This window comes from Mauremys mutica, chromosome 14 (assembly GCF_020497125.1).
Source record: "Mauremys mutica isolate MM-2020 ecotype Southern chromosome 14, ASM2049712v1, whole genome shotgun sequence".
NCBI lineage: Eukaryota > Metazoa > Chordata > Testudines > Geoemydidae > Mauremys > Mauremys mutica.
Genome location: NC_059085.1, coordinates 14,766,169 through 14,787,042, shown reverse-complemented (window position 1 = coordinate 14,787,042; position 20,874 = coordinate 14,766,169). Strand labels below are relative to the sequence as shown.

The 20,874-nt window shown below is 42.6% G+C and overlaps 1 protein-coding gene across 4 annotated transcripts in view; it reads left to right on the top strand.

Moving 5' to 3' along the window:
• NFATC3 (nuclear factor of activated T cells 3) overlaps positions 1 to 20,874 on the top strand; it is a 151,149-nt gene that overhangs the window by 8,316 nt on the left and 121,959 nt on the right. The window contains exon 1 of one of the 4 annotated variants that reach the window (XM_044987266.1): positions 16,959 to 17,035. The exons of the other annotated variants lie outside the window; for them this stretch is intronic. Within the exon in view, the coding sequence (XP_044843201.1) occupies positions 17,011 to 17,035 (25 nt within the window). The 5' untranslated portion in view covers positions 16,959 to 17,010. Of the gene's footprint in view, positions 1 to 16,958; positions 17,036 to 20,874 lie in introns of those variants that run through there. 4 annotated transcript variants of the gene reach the window in all.

The window sequence follows — 20,874 nt, the reverse complement described above, 5'->3', positions numbered from 1 at the left end:
GGGTAGGCAACCTATAGCATGGGTGCTGAAGGTGGCACGCGAGCTGATTTTCAGTGTCACTCTCACTGCCCGGGTCCTGGCCACCAGTCCGGGGGGCTCTGCATTTTTATTTAATTTTAAATGAAGTTTCTTAAACATTTTAAAAGCCTTATTTACTTTACATACAACAATAGTTTAGTTATATATTATAGACTTATAGAGACCTTTTAATGTTTTTAGAATGTATTACTGGCACATGAAACTTTAATTTAGAGCGAATACATTAAGACTCGGCACACCACTTCTGAAAGGTTGCCGACCCCTGTCCTAGATAAAGGGCTTGCTGCCTGCCTACTAAAAGCAAAATAAACCCCCAACAAACCATAATTTTGCAGATGCTAGGGTGTAGCTGTTGCGCACAAAGCGAATGCTGGAGTTAAGTGTGTGCATAAGCAAAGGTGGCGCAAAGCTCATGTTTGCAATCTGTTGACTCTTGTGTGCTACCTAAGTATAGGGCATGCCCCCTGTGCTTAATTAAATCAGCTTTTTGAAGCAGAGACTTGCCACATTTTTGCTAAGCACTCTGCACACTTGTGGCACTGTACAGGTTAGTAATAAATCATTCTCACTATATTTTTAGTCCCACTGCAAATTGATTCAGACCTATGTAAGTGTGAGGGGAAGGGATCTGATTCTCAGCCAAAACATAACACAACTTTTATTTTGGTTAACATATTTGAAATTTTCTTAACATTTTTGCACTCTAATTATTTTATGCATCTCTTATTCTCTGTAGAGATGGTTTTTCTCACCTTTTTCCCCCCCCATTCTTGTTGTTCTCTCTAGACCCGTTGTCTTTTTCGTCCATCCATTTCTTAATTGCTGCTTTTAGCTGTGTTGTTGCGCTTTGCTCCACTATGCCTTGATTTTTTTTTAAACCAGAGGTGCTCTAACAATCTAACAAAACTGGATGGAACTGAGTGCTAGTAGCATATAGTGAAAACTAGTTTGCTGACATTGCAAGCGTGTGATGAGAAAGTAATATGTTCTGAAAGAGCACTCTCTGCCCTTCCTTCCCTAAAACAGCTGAAGAGAGACCAATCATAGTCTGTGTTTATAGTGTTTGCTGAGGGGAGGTGGGGAACAGAACAGCTGTGTATCATATATATGATTGAAAACATTGTGGATCTGTGGCAAAAACCTTGGCACTTCAGACTGTACTAGAGTGGTATTGATTGAGGACTAGTTGGTCTGAGAGAGAGCAAAAATGAAATGTGTGCTAGGGTACCTTTTTATCCAGCATCCTTTATTGGTATCTGGCTAACAGTACAACATTTTTATCTAAAATATTTCAGAAGAATCCAAAAGATTGAATTACCGAGGAAAGCTGACAGATTTTCACACTTGTGGACTGGTCCTGTTGTTGTTGTTGTTGTTCAGATCTCACTGTTTATAAATTGAGGAGGGCTCCTTTTGTGTGTGTGGGGGGGTGGGTATGTAGAATGATTCATTTCTGCTCTTCAGAAGTCCTCACTGGAGGATAGCTCTCTCAAAGAAAACAACTCTGCACTTAAAGCTGGTGCGGATTCCTTACAGGTAATGTGGATTCAGCTTTGAACCTTGTATTCCTTTCCTTTTTTGTGTTCTCTACAGCTACATGGTAGTTACAAACCAAGATTTAGATCATACTAAAGGAGTGGATGGGCAGATTAGCAGTGTTGCTTTTAAAGAAGTGAGTTGTATGAGTAGATGTAAGCAGTCAAACTGCTGTTTGTTAATGTAAATAAGGGAGATGTTGTCTAAAGCCACTCTTGTGGGCCAAGGGAGTATAGACAGAGGAGACCTGGCAGTAAGCCCAGTCTCTAAAACAACATCCAAGTCATTGCATTTGCCCAAGCATGCCATATGAAGTTCAAATGACAGTGGAATTTAAGATGAGTGAAATGATCAGTAAAGCTTAGTAAAATCACAAGCAGGAGCAAGCTTTTAACAAGCCAGCACTTTATTCCAACTTGAACACATCTGTCTGTTCATATGTACTATATACTATTCTTATGCAATATTGTATTGTGGCACTTTTCTCAGCAGTTGGACTTTCCAAAGTTACTTGACCAGGCTCTGACTAAATTTGGAAAACTGCAGAGAACCGGGAGTAGATTTGCAGGCTGTGTTGTTGGCTGTACATTTCATTAATTGAAAACAGAACAGCTGGAATGTAATCATGTACAAGGTTTATTCTATTAAGTATCTCAGTAGCACTGATTGAAAAGTAACCCTAAATTGAACAGGTTTCAAAGCCTGCTGCCCAAAATTGCTTTGTGTCCAAGACTGTGTGTGTTAAAGAGAACAAAATATCCACAATTTTTAATGTTTTTGCACGTCAGCATGTGAGGCAAACATATTTTTGATTTTTTTTGCTAAAAATATTGAGCTTGTTTCCTATTTGTAAAAATTCAGTATTGATGTTTATATTGGTTTGAGAATTTAATTTAGAGCTCATTCTGGAAACATTTGTTTCCTGGTGAGAAGAAATAGTCTAAAACAAATTAAATTAAAGGTAAACTTGTATACCATATCTTAATTTTTTTGTGGAACACGTTAAAAGATGTTGCTCTTATGTGATTCTGATTTTTAGCCGCCCCCCCTCCCCAATTCAGTATGTTGTCATACTGCAAGCCTTCACATTTCGACTGATGAATATGTAACTCATGGCTTTGTAAAAGATAAAAAATCAGGACAATTTTTCATTTCCCTGTGTGGAAAAACAGCCCATGGACTGATTGGATGTTATTGGTTACTGTTAATATGGTGGTTTTGTGTGTGATGTACAAGCTCACAAAACGTACATAAACTCACACTGAGCTTTATATGATGATGATAACCTGGATCTTAGGAAAATACTATATTTGAGGATAGTGGGTTGTAACACACTTACTCAAACTTTGGTAATATATGCTCTGACCAGAATCCTTATCTTTCATTAGATGCCTACCTTTCTCTTTAAGAATTATTTTAGAATAGTGTTGATATATAACTTTCTGGTATGAGATCACTTACATTCTTTGAGTTGTTAGGGGGAAAATTGAAGGGCTATGTGGATAATAAAAATGTCTGAGCATAAATTATTGTTGCTTCTTTAGAAAGCTAGAAGGGGAGCACTTTTTTTCTAGTACAAAAAACTGGTGGTGTACTTTAGAAGCTATTTTTTTTTTAATGAGATAACAGGTAGTTGTGTATATTCTGTATAGCATTTGGATTTTGAATTCTCTTGTGGTATAAAGGTACTAAAGACAGTAATTGTTCTGAATTAACAATAAAATGAAGTTGCATATATTTCAGCCACTATCAATAACACTTCCGAACAAAATGTTTGAGTGCTTTTGGGATTTGGAAATACCAGAATCTATTTGCTGCCTGTAATTAACTAGTATATTACAGGGATGTTGTATAAACATCTTAAGGACAAGGGCTTCTATAAGTCTGCTTGATATAGAGGATTGAGGAGTTTGGAAGATGAAGTGATAGCATGATTGCATGATTTAACATTCATTTGGGGTGACTGTATTGCTCACCTATGACTTTGCCACTTGAGTGTATGCAGGTCATTCCAAACAAGTGCTAAGAAAAGCTATATATTGCCACAGGGTCATATTTTAGAGAAAATATTTAACACTAAAGTAAGCTATTGTATTCCTTCACTTGTAAAGCCAGGTACCTTAAACTATCTGTACAGGCTTCAGAGTAGCAAATATTAAAAAAACAACAACATTGAAATCTCTAGATTTTCTATAAATCAGTGTTGTAACTTTATGGTAAATACCTTGTGGACCTTCAGTGATAGACACAGACCCTGTAATCCAAGTTCTTCAATGAGATAAGGTTTGTGGGTTTGCTTTCTGCATAAGAGCTTGATACAGAGGTGGATTATGCTAGTCCTAGTTGGCTTCCTTTTGTAGCTTTCTCATAGATTGATATGGAGGAAACTGAATGACCAGTCATTTTGCCCTGCAAACTCTTAATGCAGGAAACATACTGCAAAAGAAAGTTTTCCTCCGGGCTTGCTTGCCTCTCTCAATCCCCATGTCTTCTGCCCATATCACTCTGTCTGATTCCTATTTCTAGCTGCCTTGCTCACTCTGCCAGTTGATTAACAAAGTGAAGTTATGATCTTGTTAATTTTTTATTATGCTTAGCAACTGCAGAGCTCAAAGCCTCAATACAAGGTCTTAGTTCACTTCAGTTCCTCAAAATACACAAGTGTTTTAAGTCTGCCAAACACTGAAGGAAGACTAGAACAGTATTACTATAAAATGTATTGACCAAAAACAATAATATTAAATTATCAGTTTAACAATTTGGATTGGTGGTGTAACTTTTTTTTCTCCTTCTTTGTTTAAATCCTTTGTCTTGTGCCCTGTTCAACTAGCTGGACTGGGAACAGTTAAGGGTTTTGGAATCATATCCTCTTGCCCCTCTCGCATGTTGCGAAGCAACTGCACAGTTGCACTGTTGCTGCTGCTCTGTTCTTAGGGATGGGGAAATAGCTGAAAGATCTTTGTAAATATGCATCTCTTGCTCCTACCATCTACCCACTGCTTGCTGAGCAGTGAGGCGGGCTTCAGAGAGTAGGGAGAACACAATCCCTAATTTGGCTCTTCAAACCTTGCTCTCCTTGTGTAGGGAACTACACGTGTTCAGTTACCAACTTAATGGATTATTATCACAACAGATCTGCAAGCTCGGAAAAGTGTCACCCCACCTGTTTTTAAACAAATTGGGAATAGAGGCAGAGATGTAAAAACTTGTTAGTGAAGATGTGATTATAGCACAAGTAGTTTATACCCATGCTAGCTTTAATATTGCTAGTAGGTGTAACAGTGTAGACATGGTGGCATGGGCTTCAGCATAGGCTAGCAACCCAAGTAAAAGTATGTCTGTGTTGCAGCTGGGAGATGCAGTTCCCAGTGTGGACAGATTTACAGTAGCTCAAGCTGAGCTAGCATGCTAAAAATAGAAGTGTGGATATTGCGGCACTAGTGGCTGCTCGGGCTAGCTACCTGTGTCCATGTCTCCCTAACATCCTGGGTCTCAGGGCCATGCTGACTCCACCTGCAAATAATTCATATTGGCTATACAAGCTCCACGAGACTCCATCTCTCACCCCCTTCTTGTCTTTTAATAGTGTAATATGGAATCTTGTGGGTCATAATGAGTGAGTTGTGAAAGGAGGTGAAAAGCTTGTACCTTTCAGCAGCTTGTGGAGTTGGCAGAGTAAAGGTATGTGTTTGGACAGGTGTTTGTGGGCATTGCTGAAAGAGGGCAGAGTTATGGTTGTATGAGAAACCTTAAGTGTGGATTTCCTTGTTTTCAGAAGTTCAAGGTTTTGCTGAACCATAACTCTGTGTTTAATGTAGTGGTGGTGGTGGGCGTGGGTGTGTGTATTTGCTATTTAGTTTCCTAGTTTTCTGGATAGGAAAAACTACATTGTTGGTAGGTGTGAGTAGTCATTTAGGCTGTTGAACATATGTCCTAAAAATTGCATACCGAGCCAAATCAGTCTGTAGTCAGCAATCTCCATGGTATGGTATACTCCTTGCTCTTACACATTCTGTAACCTCTTGATCCAGGAATTGCCCAGAATGCACATATTGGCAGTGCCCATATTGCTTTTCCCTTTTTTGCCTGTCTTGGGTGGAGACCCTTGTCTATCTGTCTCCTCACCAGGGTATTTCCAGCCTGCACAGCTCCCTCCCTATACAGGCAATTTAATATTAAAGATACAGAAAAGAAGGAAAAACAGTTAAAGCATTTGGAATATCAAGTATTAAGGCTTTCATTTTAACAGCATTTCTTGTTCCCTTTCCCTTTAGCTGGAGAGAGTTTTAGGAGGACTCGTGTTTGACAGTCTTTTAGATGGTAACTGTCATTTCGGGGAGAAGAGAAGAGTTGAGATGAGATGGGCTGGAGCTGTTGCTGCTGTTGAAGTCTGATCCTGTTTCATGTCAGATGGTGTTTAGGATTGAGCTGCAGCTCTTAGGGGTTGTGATCTCATCTGAGTACCTCTCTTTTTAGTTCAGTTTGGTGAGGACATCTCTCAGGATCAGGGTGATGAAGGTCCAGGAGACAGTGGGAATGGTAATAATGATGGTGAAACTTGCTTCAGTAGCCTCCGCCTGTTCTTCCTTACTTCCCCACAAAGTCTTTCTTCCAGCACCCAAAAAAAGAGAGGATTGGGAAGAATAGCCTATCCCCTCATTTGTTTGTCCACCAGTTACACTGAATATCCGTCACACGAGTTCCACATCTTCTGTTTTTTATCAAGCATGATTTTAGTCCTTGAACCATATCAGTAGGCCTTTTTGTTTAGACTAATTCAGTCTGTCTACTTTTTGTACCTTTCTCCATCAGCATAGGTTATTGTGACTTCTTTGAACTTTTACATACTTCATTGTTGAAATCACAATTAGGGTCAAGTTGTCAGCCCAGTTATCACTGTATTTGAACCAGATGGCTTTCTTCATGCTGCTGGTGTGCCAGTAGAGTCACTGAGAGCACAGAAGAGACAGGCTTTTGGTCTTCTGTTCGAGTGCTTGGTCCTGAGCAGTTGGGAGCAGACATTACAGAGAGAGCCCTGGGTGGAGGGAGTGTGCTCGCTCTGGAGATGGTACGCTTGCACGTCTGTCAGAGGTGGGGGCTGTGAGGGGAGGGAGCTTGCTCATTTGCGTTGAGATTGATTATATGTGTAGTCTGGTCAACAGTAGGATGTGTGATAGGCTTCCATATGCTCAGAGAAGACTGCATCTTTGGAGATTTTAGCTGTTAATTTCAAGCAAATCTTTATTGAGCATGTGCAAACTGCAGTTTTTCAAAGGATTATAACTTATGAAAATCTGCCCAAATTTTGCTTGGGATGTTAAAAGGCACATCCCTAACACAGACCCCCTGCCAAATTTCAAGTTTATCCTCCAAAGCATTGGGTTGCTATAGCTTACTAGGATCAGATGATATTCACACGCGTTCTCAAGGAACTCAAATATGAAATTGCAAAGCTACTAACTGTAGTACGTAACCTATCACTGAAACAAACCTCTGTCCCAGACGACTAGAAGGTAGTGTAGTAATGTAATGCCATTTTTAAAAAAAAAAAAGTTAACCCTGGCAATTACAAGCCAGTAAGCTGAACTTAAGTACTAGACAACTTGGTAGAAACTATAGTAAAGAATTATCAGACAAATAAGCAAACATGATTTGTGTGGAGAAGGTTCTAGTTCAGGGGCGGCCAACCTGAGCCTGAAAAGGACCTAGAATTTACCAATGTACATGGCCAAAGAGCCACAGTAATACGTCAGCAGCCCCACATCATCGCTCCCACCCCGCTCCCAGTGCCTCCCACCCATCGTCAGTCCTGCGGATCAGTGCTTCCCGCTCCCTCCCCCACCTCCCAATCAGTTATTTTGTGGCATGCAGGAGGCTGGGTGTGTGTGTGTGGGAGAGCAAGGACACTGCAGGCTCAGGAGAGGGGGTGGGAAGGGGTGGAGTGGGGGCAGTGCCTATGGCAGAGCAGTGAGCACCCCCCAGCACATTGGAAAGCTGCTTCCTGTAGCTCCAGCCCTGGAGTCGGTGCCTCCACAGCCACAGGTTGGCCACCCTATGTCTAGTTGATGGCTTGTGTAAAGGGAAGTATACCTCAGCAATCTATTAGTTCTTTAAAGGTGTCAACAAGCATGTGAATAAGGGTGATCCAGCTGAGATAGTATATTTGGGTTTTCAGAAAGCCATTGACAAGTTCCATCACCAAAGGCTCATAAGGAAACTAAATAGTCATAAGATAACAGAGAAAATCCTGTCATGGATCAATGACTGGTTGAAAGATAGGGGGGGAAAAATGGTCATTTTCCCATGGAGAGAGGTAAAGCGCAAAGTCCCCCAAGATTCTGCATTAGGACCTGTGCTTTTTACATATTTAGTAATCTGGAAAAGGGGGTCAAGTGGCAAAGTTTGTAGATACACAATTACTCAGGATAGGTAAGCCCAAAGTAGACTGAAAAGAGGTACAAAGTGCTCTCACAAAACAGGATGACTGGGCAACAAAATGGCAGATGAAATTCAGTGTTGATAAGGGCAAAGTAATGCACACTGGAAAAAATAATCCCAACTGCATGTTTATAATGATGGGTTCTAAATTAGCTGATACCACTCATGAAAGAGCTCTTGCAGTGACTGTGGCTAGTTCTCTGAAAACTTAGCTTGGTGCAATGCACAGTAGTGGTCAAAAAGGCTAACTAAATGTTAGGAACTATTAGGAAAAATAAGACAGAAAATAGCATAATGGCATATATAAATAGTAGGGCTGCCAATCGATTAAAAAAAGAATCACGATTTAAAAAATGAATAGTGATTAATCACACTTAATAGAATACCATTTATTTAAATATTTTTGGATTTTCCCACATTTTCAAATATATCGATTTCAATTATAACACAGAGAACAAAGTGATTACAAATATTTGCACTGTATAAACCAAATGAGAGTATTTTTCACTTCACCTAATACAAGTACTGTAGTGCAATCTCTTTATCATGAAGGTTGAACTTACAAATATAAAATTACAAAACAAGTACAAAAAAACTGCATTAAAAATAAAAACAATGTAAAACGTTAGAACCTACAAGTCCACTCAGTCCTATTTCTTGTTCAGCCAGTCGCTCAGACAAACAAGTTTGTTTACTTTGCAGGAGATAATGTTTTCCGCTTCTTGTTCACAATGTCACCTGAAAGTAAGAAAAGGTGTTCTCATGGCACTGTTGTAGCCAGTGTCGCAAGATATTTACATGCCAGATGCGTTCGTATGTCCCTTCATGCTTATCCACCATTCCAGAGGACGTGTCCATGCTGATGACGAGTTCTGCTCGATAACAATCCAAAGCAGTGTGGACAGACACATGTTCATTTTCATTATCTCAGTCAGATGCCACCAGCAGAAGGTTGATTTTTATTTTGGTGGTTCGGGTTCTGTAGTTTCTGCATCGGAGTGTTGCTCTTTTAAGACTTCTGAAAGTTTGCTCTACACCTCGTCCCTCTCAGATTTTGGAAGCCACTTCAGATTTCTTAAACCTTGGGTCAAATGCTGTAGCTATCTTTAGAAATCTCACATTGATACCTTCTTTGCTTTTTTGTCAGATCTGCAGTGAAAGTGTTCTTAAAACGAGCAACATGTGCTGGGTCATCATCCGAGACTGCTATAACATGAACTATATGGGAGAATGTGGGTAAAACAGAGCAGGGGACATGCAATTCTCCCCCATGGAGTTCAGTCACAAATGTCACTAACGCATTATTATTTTTTTTTTTTTAATAAGCGTCATGAGCATGGAAGCATGTCCTCTGGAATGGGGGCTGAATCAGGAAGGGGCATACAAATGTTTAGCATATCTGGCATGTAGATACTTTGCAATGCCGACTACAGAAGTCACATGTGAATGCCTGTTCTCACTTTCTGGTGATGTAAATAAGTGGGCAGCATTATCTCACATAAATGTAAACAAACCTGTTTGTCTTAGCGATTGGCTGAAGAAGAAGTAGGACTGAGTGGACTTGTAGGCTCTAAAGTTCTGCATTGATTTGTTTTTGAGTGCAGTTATGTAACCTAAAAAAAAAAAAATCTACATTGTAAGTTGCAATTTCAGGATAGAGATTGCACTGCAGTACTAGTATGAGGTGAATTGAAAAATACTTTCTTTTGTTTTCATTTTTACAGTGCAAATATTTGTAATAAGATATAAAGTGAGCAGTGTACACTTTGTATTCTGTTGTAATTGAAATCAATATATTTAAATATTGTTGGATGTTTTTCTACATTTTCAATCTCAGTTAACTCTCAATTACTCAAAAAAATTAATCGCAATTCAGTTTTAATTGCAGTGTTAAACAATAGAATACCAGTTGAAATTTATTAATAGACAGCCCTAATAAATAGCATATATAAATCCATGGTGCACGCACACCTTGAATGCTGTATCCTGTTCTGGTTGCCTCATCTTCAAAAATGATGTAATGAAACTAGAAAAAGTTCAGAGAAGGGAAACAAAGATGATCAGGTGTATGGAACGGCTTCCACAGGCCCCCTCACCCTGCTCCCCTATCTCTGCAGAGCAGGGGCGGGGAACATGACAGAGCTCAGGAGTGGGAGGGAGGGAGCTTGCTTGTGACTGCTGCCTTATCTGCTTTGAGCGCCGATCTACTTAAAAGGGCAATGTACGTAAAGAGGCAACACATCTGTTTGGCGCGCTCGCTCTCTCTCATTCACACACTGTGTTTCTGTCACTCTCACTTCTCAACACACTGTTGTTGTTGTTACTTCTTGATACTTCCTTCCATGTACATATATTCTTTGTAATTCTTTCAAAGTGCTGTTTTTTGACTGGTCTATGCCTTTTTCATAATTTTTGTATCTCTCTTACTCTTAACAAAATTCATTCTGCACATGGATAGAAAAAATTAGAGGGAACATTGTTGGTAATCCAGTAATCTGATGTTTTTATGTTCCTAGAATTTTGGTGTAATGTTGAAAAAAACATTTTTCTTAGCCTTGTTTTCACAAATAGCGTAATTACTTTGGCTGAAACTTAAAAAATAAAATAAAAAAAAAAAATCACCGAGGCAGAAACTCATAAAAAGCTTCATCCCAGATGGTTGGTTTGGAAGTTTATAAGCAACTGAAAGCCAGGTCTTAATGCAGGGGTGGGCAACCTGAGCCTGAGAAGGAGCCAGAATTTACCAATGTACATTGCCAAAGAGGCACAGTAAAACGTCAGCAGCCCCCCATCAGCTCCCCCATCCTGCTTCCAGCACCTCCCGCCCACCGGCAGCCCTGCCAATCAGCGCCTCCCTCTCCTTCCCCGCACCTCCCAATCAGCTGTTTCTTGGCATGCGTGGGGGGGTGGGAAGAGCGAGGGCATTGCAGGCTCAGAGGAAGGGGTGGAGTGGGGGCAGAGCCTGTCGCAGAGCTAGAAGTTGAGCAGTGAGCACCCCCCAGCAAATTGGAAAGTTGGTGCCTGTAGCTCCAGTCCCGAAGTCTGTTCCTATACAAGGAGCGGCATATTAACTTCTGAAGAGCCGCATGTGGCTCCGGAGCTATAGGTTGGACACCCCTGTCTTAATGGGTCATGCCAGGCAACCTAATAATAGGCAGGTTTGGTAGCACAGCCTTATAAATTTAACCTGCTTCTGACCCCTGCTTTTCAGCAGCTACTGGGGCCAAATTGTAGATGGAAGGCGGATATGGATGGGGAGGCAGGCTAAGGGAAAATATAGGAAAAGGAGCCTAAGCTGGTCGTGGACCTAAGATGGGGACAAACTTATGGAGGACAACAGGGAGAGAGGAACATTGTAGGGTGCCAGGAAACTGTGCTCCTTTATCTAAATTTGTGGGGGAAGGGTGGGGTGTCGGATTTAGAGTGGATAAAGGGGACTGCAGGTGTGAAAGGGCAGTTGAGGTTTTGGGAAACGTAGAGGATTGGTGAGGGACATGTGGAAAGGGATAAGTCTCCATCTACTACTTCCATATCCAATGTTATTTCATTTGCCTCTGCACATGCCACTCTTGGCTTGCTGATGTCCGCAGGAGTGAACCACTGATTTGGCCTCATCTGACTGAGCTTGATTTCCCTTTTTGAATGGACCTATCCAATTTTCAGCGTGGTGCTTTTTTTAAAAAGTAAGAAAGATACCTAGAAAATCCAAGGAGAGTAACAATACATTTTCAACTTTAACTACCAATAAATGTGTTTCAGAGGAGTCTGCCAATACCAGAAAAAGTTCATTTCTTCTTAAAAACCAAACGTCAGGTATAGAAATGAACAGGTGAAGGATCCAGACAGTTTTTTGTATTTTTTTCATCCCATCTATCCTGAAATTTACTCTCTTAAAACTTGCATAAAATCCTATACAAAGGTTAATTACTAGATAATTAAAGCCTGTTTAATTGCTCAACTTCCAATATACAGTACTACAATATTGCCAACTTCAAGCGATCAAAAATTGAGTTAGACTCCACATCCTCTCCCCACCCCCCAAATCATGAGGTTTTTTTTAAAGATTATATTGTGTTTTGTAAGCCTGAATTTTGAATATTGCCCACTATTCCACATGTACTGGATGAGGTGATTTTTGGCTCCTGGTGCAGAGCTCTCACCTCCACATCTGCCCACCTCCTGCCCAGCAATTAATCCTGTCCCCCATCAGTTCTGCCCCACCCAACCTCTCAATTCAGCTCTCTTTCAGTTCAGTCCCCCAGCCCCCATCCACTCCCAACTGCTCTCAGTTCACCTCCCAGCATGCACCCCATCTGCTCAGCACCCATCATCAATAAAGCCCTCCCACCCCACACCGTCCTCACTTCAGCCCTCCTTCAGCCCATACTTTGGCTCTCATAGCCTCACCGCTGCGCCTCTTGGGGTTCTTCACCCTCCCCAGACCTGGGGCGGGCGGGTGGGGGATGGCCTCTCTCACTTCCCAGGCTGGTAGGGAAACCTTGGCTGCCTGGGACTGACAGCGGGAGCCCTGCAAGGAGAGGTTCCTTCTGTCAGCCCCTGCCACCTGGGGCAGGTTGACAGCGATTTCTAAGTAATTAAACCTGACTCATGATGTTGGGATAGAACTCTCAGATGTCAGGGTTTTCTTAAAAAGAAAAGAAAATCCTGACATTTGAGAGTTCTATCCCAACATCATGAGTCAGGTTTAATTTTATTTAATCATGAGAAACGATTTTTCTAATTCACAAGATTTGGCATTTCTGGTACTATAACACTAATTACTACAAAAAAATTAAACTCTTGAATAGCTACTGAAGTCTATGTATTCACAGAAATCTTCAAATTCACCAACACCTCACTTACATTAAGTTAGATGAACTAAAACTTCAAATATCTCATATTAATTTTGAAATCTTTACTACGCACTTGATAAATATTATATACAAAAAGTTTTATTGCAACAATGTTTAGGTTGCACAACAAAGAATTTAGAAGTTAGGAAATGCCAGGTTTAAGATTCTGTGCAAACTCAATTCCAGGCCCTTAAAGTCCATACTGTGCACTGAATGAGACAGGAGCTTTGTGTGGGCAAAGTGAGAGTATGAATTTGTAATTAAATACAGTATCATAATGCATATGCCCGAGGGGGCACACTTAAGGCTGCATGGGCACCTTAAATCTGAGGCCATGGCTACACTTGCAAATTTGCAGCGCTGCAGCAGGGTGTGAAAACATACCCTCTCCAGCGCTGCAAATTGCGGCGCTGCAAAGCGCCAGTGTGGTCAAAGCTGTACATTATTCCCCACAGGGAGGTGGAGTACGGACAGCGCTGGGAGAGCTCTCTCCCAGCGCTGGCGCTTTGACTACACTTAGCGCTTCAAAGCGCTGCCGCGGCAGCGCTTTGAAGTGCAAGTGTAGCCATAGCCTCAGACTGCTTTCAAGTGCTTGATATAAAAACTTCCTAAGCCTTTTTGAAGGAGAAAAGGTACTATTCTGTTGTATGCAACTAACATTTGGGCTTTGTTTTTAAAGATGAAGAATTTTGGTAAGAAGTAATACTGCTTGTGGGATCATAAACTTAATTCCACTTAAGCCTTAACTTTAACCACTACCATTTTGTCTAAGGATCAATAGCTATAAAATCATGTGATCACATACACAGAAATAAATAACTTTCACCACTTTAAGAAATTTGATGTATAATCCTCCATTTGACTTCAGTAGGTGTTCGGGCTGAGTAACAGGTGCTTGACTGAAGCCTTAAGGATGATCTGAATTTATTAAATCACTTTGTCACATCTCTGTAGTTCAGATTTAACTGAGTTTTTACACTTTAACATGGGTTGAATCCCTTCTATATATAAAGAATATAGCATAACATCTACTCCATCCTTTCGCTCCCAAAAAAATATAGCTCTTACCATTTGAGGGCAGAACTGATTTTGAGTACTTGGAAATCTGTTTGAATTTTTAACAGTGGGTCGCGTAAGTGATGTAAAATCTAGTGCGTAGCATGAGTGGAACTGGAGAAAGTGGGGCAAGTTTCAAGGCTTGAGAATGCAAACTGAGTCCAGAGCGCTAGTTCTCAAACTCTGGCCTCACCATAGAATCCTGGGCACTCAGCATATGTTGTAATTAGCTTAAATTCTAACTGTCTGCAGACTTCACTGCTTTGTGGGGATCATCTGAATATTGTAAGTTGACAAGCTACAAGAGACAGATTTCAGCACTTTCTATCTACTGGTATAGAATGCTAAGAAATAAATATCTGGTAAGAAACGTTGCCTTTTCTAACTTAAAGGGCGGAAAAGTTAATTTTCATACCACCATATAAACCAGGAATCAGTCTCTTGTAGTTAAGGTCGCTACATTAATTTTCCACACAATTCATGTTCGTCTAGTTAGATGAGAGAGTCAGGAGAACAATACTCAGTTACAGTTGAAACTACAGCACATTGTCTTTAAAGAATTACAAATCTAATCCAGTGGTTGAACTGAATTTTGTTGTTGAGATCTTTAGCTTCTTGTTCATACCTGTAAGTTCCTCTTTCAGTATATATAGTTGTTGGTTTTTTTGTTTTTTGTTTTTTACAGCTGTTTATTGTAGGGTGAGACAGTACTACTGAAATTTCAGAAAAAATGTTTCTGTTGGAAATGATGGAAACTCTTTGGGGAAAATGTCTGTTCTACTTCGCTCTGAATATACATAAATAGGATTCAGTTTTATACTTCATAATGTTATGAGCTAGATTAAACCTGGTTATGGGTTGAGTTAAAACCTCATTGAAATTGATTTGTGAATCTGTCGTTCACTTAAATTGTTTGTGAGACAGTTAAGGTGCCTACCACTAATATAAGGCCTAGTAGATCCTGTCCAGGAATTTTGGATTGTGTGGGTGGAGTAGCTTTTACCAAATTATTTTTGGTAGGTGCAGGGGCGGCTCTACGTTTTTGGCCGCCCCAAGCAGTCATGCGCGGGAGGCGCCCCAGAGCCGCGGGAGCAGCGGACCTCCCGCGGGCATGACTGCAGAGGGACCGCTGGTCCCGCGTGGCTCGGCTGGACCTCCCGCGGCTGCGGACGGTTCGCGGGTCCGGCGGCTCTGCTTGAGCTGCCGCAGGCATGCCTGCGGGAGGTCCAGCCGAGCCGCGGGACGAGCACCCCCTCCGCAGTCATGCCTGCGGCAGGTCCGGTCCTCCCGGGGCTCCAGTGGACCTCCCGCAGGCATGACTGCGGCAGGTCCGCCGGCCCAGCCTGCCACCCCCCGCCGGCGGCAGGGAACGCCCCCTACATTTTGCCGCCCTAGGCACCAGCTTGTTTTGCTGGTGCCTAGAGCCGCCCCTGGGTAGGTGTGTATGTGAGGGAGGCAGAACACACAAACTGAAGACAGACAAGGACAGAGGATTAGAGGCAAGAAAGCCAAGCAGTTGCCTGTGAGCAGAGTGTGACCCTGGAGAGAGAGAGTATACTTCTGGGTCTGGTGTGTGTTAGAGGCTTGGGACTATAAGCTAAGAAACTGCTCCTTTTGTTCTTGATTCCACCTGTGCTCAAGCAGGCCTTTGTACGTTCTTAATAAATGAACAGATTGCATCATAGAAAATACTGAATTCCATCAATTTCTACTTCCAGGTGGAGTGTGCCCAAAGTCCCTGAACTTTGAGTAGCCACTCAGATTGAAAAGGGACAACAGTAACATTTTTCATTCATTTTTAAAAAAGCATGGTGGCCCAAAATGTTTCACTTCCTTTAATATTTGATGTCACAGTCGTAACTCTGTCACGTGAATTTTATTGCCATAGGCTTGGATTCCTTTTTTGTTGCTGTTTTAGTAGAAACCACGTTTTGTTTAAGTTTGTACAGGAAATTATGGCAGGATTTTAGTGTGAACAGTTTCAAAAAAGAGAAGTGAGATATATGCGCAGACAAGGAGAAACTCTTTTTTGAAGAAATCATCTGATCCATTAATGTAACACACAATCTGCATGACCATGCTCTTCTCTCAGCAGTGTCTTCTTTCTGTGAAACTGGAATAAAGAACTAAATGTGATCACCAGTGTTTTGGCAAATATACATGCTGCGGTATCAGAAAACAGCAGGGGCATAATGTTATAAGGAAATGTCTGTCCACCCTGTCTTCAGACAGGACAAAGGGTGTATCAAATGCCAGGATTTTTTTTTTCCTTCAAGCTCTATAGCTAACTTTTCCTGTCTCCTTGTAAGGCTCTTAGTATTTTTCTTACCACTATATTAAGCAGGAACCATTGCTTCTCTGCAAACAGTGTGTTGTGTTTGGATTCCCTGGGTGAAGTTCTGACCCAGTTGAAGTCATTGAGTTTTACCCTTGACTTCAGTGAGGCCAAGATTTCATCCTCTGTTAATTAGTAGTTGAATTTGAAACCTTGTAACTTCTGCATATAGCTAAATGACACCTTTATTAAATTTATTCATGACTAGGTGTTCAGTTAGATGTCTCTTCTTAATAAATTGATCATACACTGACATGAACGTATTCCTGTCTTTACATTTCTACAGTACCCCGTCCCCTGCAAGATTGTCAGCAGTCTATAAAAGGAACATGCTATCCGACGAAGTGGGTATTCACCCACGAAAGCTCATGCTTCAATACGTTTGTTAGTCTATACGGTGCCGCAGAACTCTTTGCCATGCTATCCTTGTGTACCTCTTTGTGACCAGTGGGTGAACACCCTACAATAACTTTCTCGATTGGGTCATTAAACGAGACATTTATGTATCTAACAGCACCGCCTTCTGAGTGTCTCATTGACAGAAATAGAAGAGATCTTCACCCAGACTTCTTAGTGGGGAGGCATACTTGGTCGCAACTTGTTCCACCTGAGTTTCCATTTTACCTCTAGCCCCTGTACCCTAAAGGCACCCTCAGTTTTGACTGCTGAAGCCAGGGCTTCTGCAAGGCCATCCTGCCAGCTGCAGTTCTTCTCCAGACAGCATGCAGCTCCTTATAGGCTGAGCCTCCAGTCATGCAGGAATTTGGAAGATCCCTCCGTAAGTTGCTTTCCTAAGGTATTCTCCTACTTTGTTCTTTGGGAGTTCCTCTCTCTCTGGGTACTGTCCTCCAGCTGAGCTGTGAACCATTTATGAGGTCCAGATTCTCATTAGTCAATTAGGGGCCAGCAAGCTACTTAAGCAGTTGTAATTACTTACAAGTGGTCAGAGATGGAATTTTTTTCTGTAAAGAAGCCCATCATGGATGGAATGGGTGCTGCCTACTCTTAAAGGGGCCAGCCATCCTGTGATAGTTAAGGCTAAGCTTTTGTCATGGATATTTTTAGTAAAAGTCATGAACAGGTCATGGGCAGTAATGAAAAATTCACAGAAGCCCGTGACCTGTCCCTGACTTGTACTAAAAATACCCATGACAAAATGAGAAGCCGAGGCAGCTGGGAGTCCCCCCTGCTGCCAGGTTCCCCCTGCTGTGGCCTGCAGCTCCCAGCTGGCGCTGGTTGAAGTCACAGAGGTCTTTGAAAGTCACGGATTCTGTGACCTTGTGACTAAATCGCAGTCTTAGTGATCATCTATAATAAGATGTATGTCTGTCAGGGGTTCTTAACCTTTTTCTTTCTGAGGCCCCCCACAACATGCTCCAAAAACTCCAGGGCCCAGCAGCAGAGTGGGGGCTCTGGGTTTGGGGGGGGGCACCTCAGGCATAGGTGTAGTTTGACTTCTATATTGCAGGGTCTGGGGAGGGAGCCCCACCTCCACCCCCTGAGTCACCTCAGCAAGCCAGCTGACTGTCTTGAGGGGGGCACAACCAAAAATTATAACTCAAAGGTAGGGGAGGACCCTCAGCTCAAAAAGCCTCAAAACAACTCAAGGTGCAGGGAGAGGGGTAGCTAGGGACTGTGTGCAGGCATGGGGGTAGCTCGGGGCAGGGAGGGGGTAGCTAGGGGCTGTGTGCAGATGGGGGAGGAGGGGTAGCTCAGAGAGAGGGGTAGCTGGGGTTGTTTGTAGGTGGGGTGTAGCTAGGGGCTGTGTGCTGGGAGGACTCCCCCTGTGGTAGCTGCTCCCCGATGGCTCTGCCAGCCATGGAGCCGGGTCCCCCCGCCCAGACAGCTCTGACTGGCTGCGTGAGCAAAGAAGGCTGGGAGCTGAGGAGCAGCTTCAACCCTCTGCACCAGCAGCAGCAGGAGATGAGGGAATGCCATGGCTGCCTGCTCCATGGCACCAGCCAGAGCAGCAGCTATCCCACACTGCTTGGCTCTGGCTTCCCGCCTACAGCCTGGACAGGGGCGGGGAGAGGAGGAGGGGTGTGTGGGGTGGAGCTGCCCCAGGACTGCCCTGCTCTTGCACTGTAATTTGGGGGGAGCAACACCTGTGTCCCTCAACTCTGCCCATGGGCTCAGGGCTTCTGCCCCACAGGGATCACCGGGACTTGTGGCTCTGGAATTCAGCCCTGTTGTTCCTATCTTCAGCCTCGCGGGGGGGCCCCAAGGATCAGGGCTTCAACCCCTTGGTTCCTGGCTTCAGCTCCACAGGAGGTGCTGGGGCTCGGGCTCTGGGTTTTAGCCATGGGGCCCTACCCTGAAAGGGTTCGTCGACCCACGGTTGAAAACCAGTGGTCTAGACTGCAAAAATGTGTGCTGAACTAGTTTAAGCCTGTGCCAGCCTAGGCTTCTGGCATGAGCAGAACAAAGTTAGCTATCATGGTTAATACGAGTTTTAACCATGTGGTGTGGAGACAATGTCTAAAGCAGGGGTTCTCAAACTGGGGTTGGGACCTCTCGGGGTCATGAGGTCATTATATGGGGGGTTGTGAGCTGTCAACCTCTACCCCAAACCCCACTTGCCTCCAGCATTTATAATAGTGTTAAATATATTAAACAGTGTGTTTAACTTATTAGGGGGGTTGCACTCAGAGGCTTGAGATGTGAAAGGAGTCTCCAGTAAAAAAGTTGGAGACCCACTGGTCTAAAGCCATTCATGATGGGAACTGATTATAAACAGGGCTTAATTCTTCTATAGCTTCAACTTCAAAGTGGTGGTTTTTTTGTGTTTTTTAGGCCATACTTTTTTTTAATTGATGTAAGGTACGCAGAAAACCTTGGGAATGGATGCTAATGTACATTTCTAAATAAACCAACTTGCCCTTTTCTTTAAAAGGAAATATTTTAAATTATCTGTTCCTTTCCTTTCATGACCATGCTATGAGAACAAAGATTTTTACAAAGAATAGATTTAAAAAATTGATCTTGGTTGATGGTTGATTTCCATTTTTTGAATGTTTGACTGTAATAGAAGCGGTGGGGGGGAATCTGGGTGACCAGAGTGTATTTTACATCTTCTGATGGTAAATGTTACAAGAGTTTCATTCAACATATCAATCTACCTGTTCATCAATTTAAGCTTGCTATTTTTTGTATGAATATTAAATCAGAACACATTCTGTTATAATGCTGAGGTTATAATAATTGGGCCCTTTGTTTAGCTACTGATATTCATATTGTATGCAGAATTTTTCTTAAGCATTCAACATCATATGTGGGGAGGAGGGTGTTTAAAAGAAATTCTTTAAAGCATTGACTTCTGACCATCAAGTATATAACAGATACTCTTAAGTATCAACTGCACTTCTCCCTTCCCTACTCCACGCCTACTTTAAGTGATTTTCGTCTCTTGCTGATAGATGTAGGCCATACCAGCAGAGAAGCATGTGGTCTTGAGAGCTTCAACAATAAGGAGCATGTACTTGTACATCCTCCCCCCACATATATGCTGTTGCTGCCTTCTCCCTGGGTGTGATGAACCTCTGCCATTTACCTTCCCCCAATCCCTTCAATGGGATCCTGGGCATGGGAGAAGGAATGAAGATTCCTTACCCACTGTCAGCTTTTGGTACTTGGACTTCATGAAATGCAGCAGAGAGGAGGGAAAGTTCTTCATGGATATTTTTGGAGGGGGATGGAGGGTGGAAATAGTGGGCCTCATACTTAGATATATTTTTTGACCCTTAGAGACAAGGCAGCATCATTCTGAGACCAACTGTCCATACCTAAATGTCTTGATTGCAGTCAGCTGCAGAGCTGTATGTTGATTCTGGGTCTTCAGCCCTACAAACTTCTTCCGCTTAATGTGGGTAACTGACAGCAATAATACAGTAGGTTCTCTTTTGTGGGCCAACATTAGAGGAGGATGAGAGACACTTAGCCAGTGAGTTTCAGATATTTGCTGACTTCAGAAGAATTGAGAGACTGGAATTTTGTTGCATTCTAGGTTCTGGACAGGGAGCAAACTCTAGTGGTCAGATCCTTCTGCCACTCTTCTCCCACAAAGGCTGACCCCTTCTAGTGTGTCCCTGTCCGGTCTCACTATGCATGCTTTTGCTGAAAACTGTAAACTTGATGACATTCATGTTTTGCCTCACTTTTTTTGTTTCTGCTTTGTTGCATTTTGTCTGAAGTTAATCCTTGCTTTGAAGTTGATAAATTGTTAAGTCAATCTGTGGCGCACCTAGCATAATATTAAGGTGCCAAGAGTAAGAAGTAAAATTACTTGAAAGGACTGTTGGGGACACACAGTGTAATTTCACTGAATGTTCAGATTGATGTGGGATGTGCATATGACCCAAAAATCCCTCTTTCCCAGTTTCAGGCTTGCAGCTCAGTTTTTAGAGCAGGGGTGGGCAAACTATGGCCCAGGGGCCGCATCCGGCCCTTTAGATGTTTTTAATCTGGCCCTCGAGCTCCTGCCGGGGAGTGGAATCTGGGGCTTGCCCTGCTCTGGCGCTCCAGCCGGGGGGCAGGGTTGGTGGCTTGCCCCACTCCATGCGTGCCATGGCTCTGCATCGTTCCCGGAAGCAGCGGCATGTCCCCTCCCCGGCTCCTACA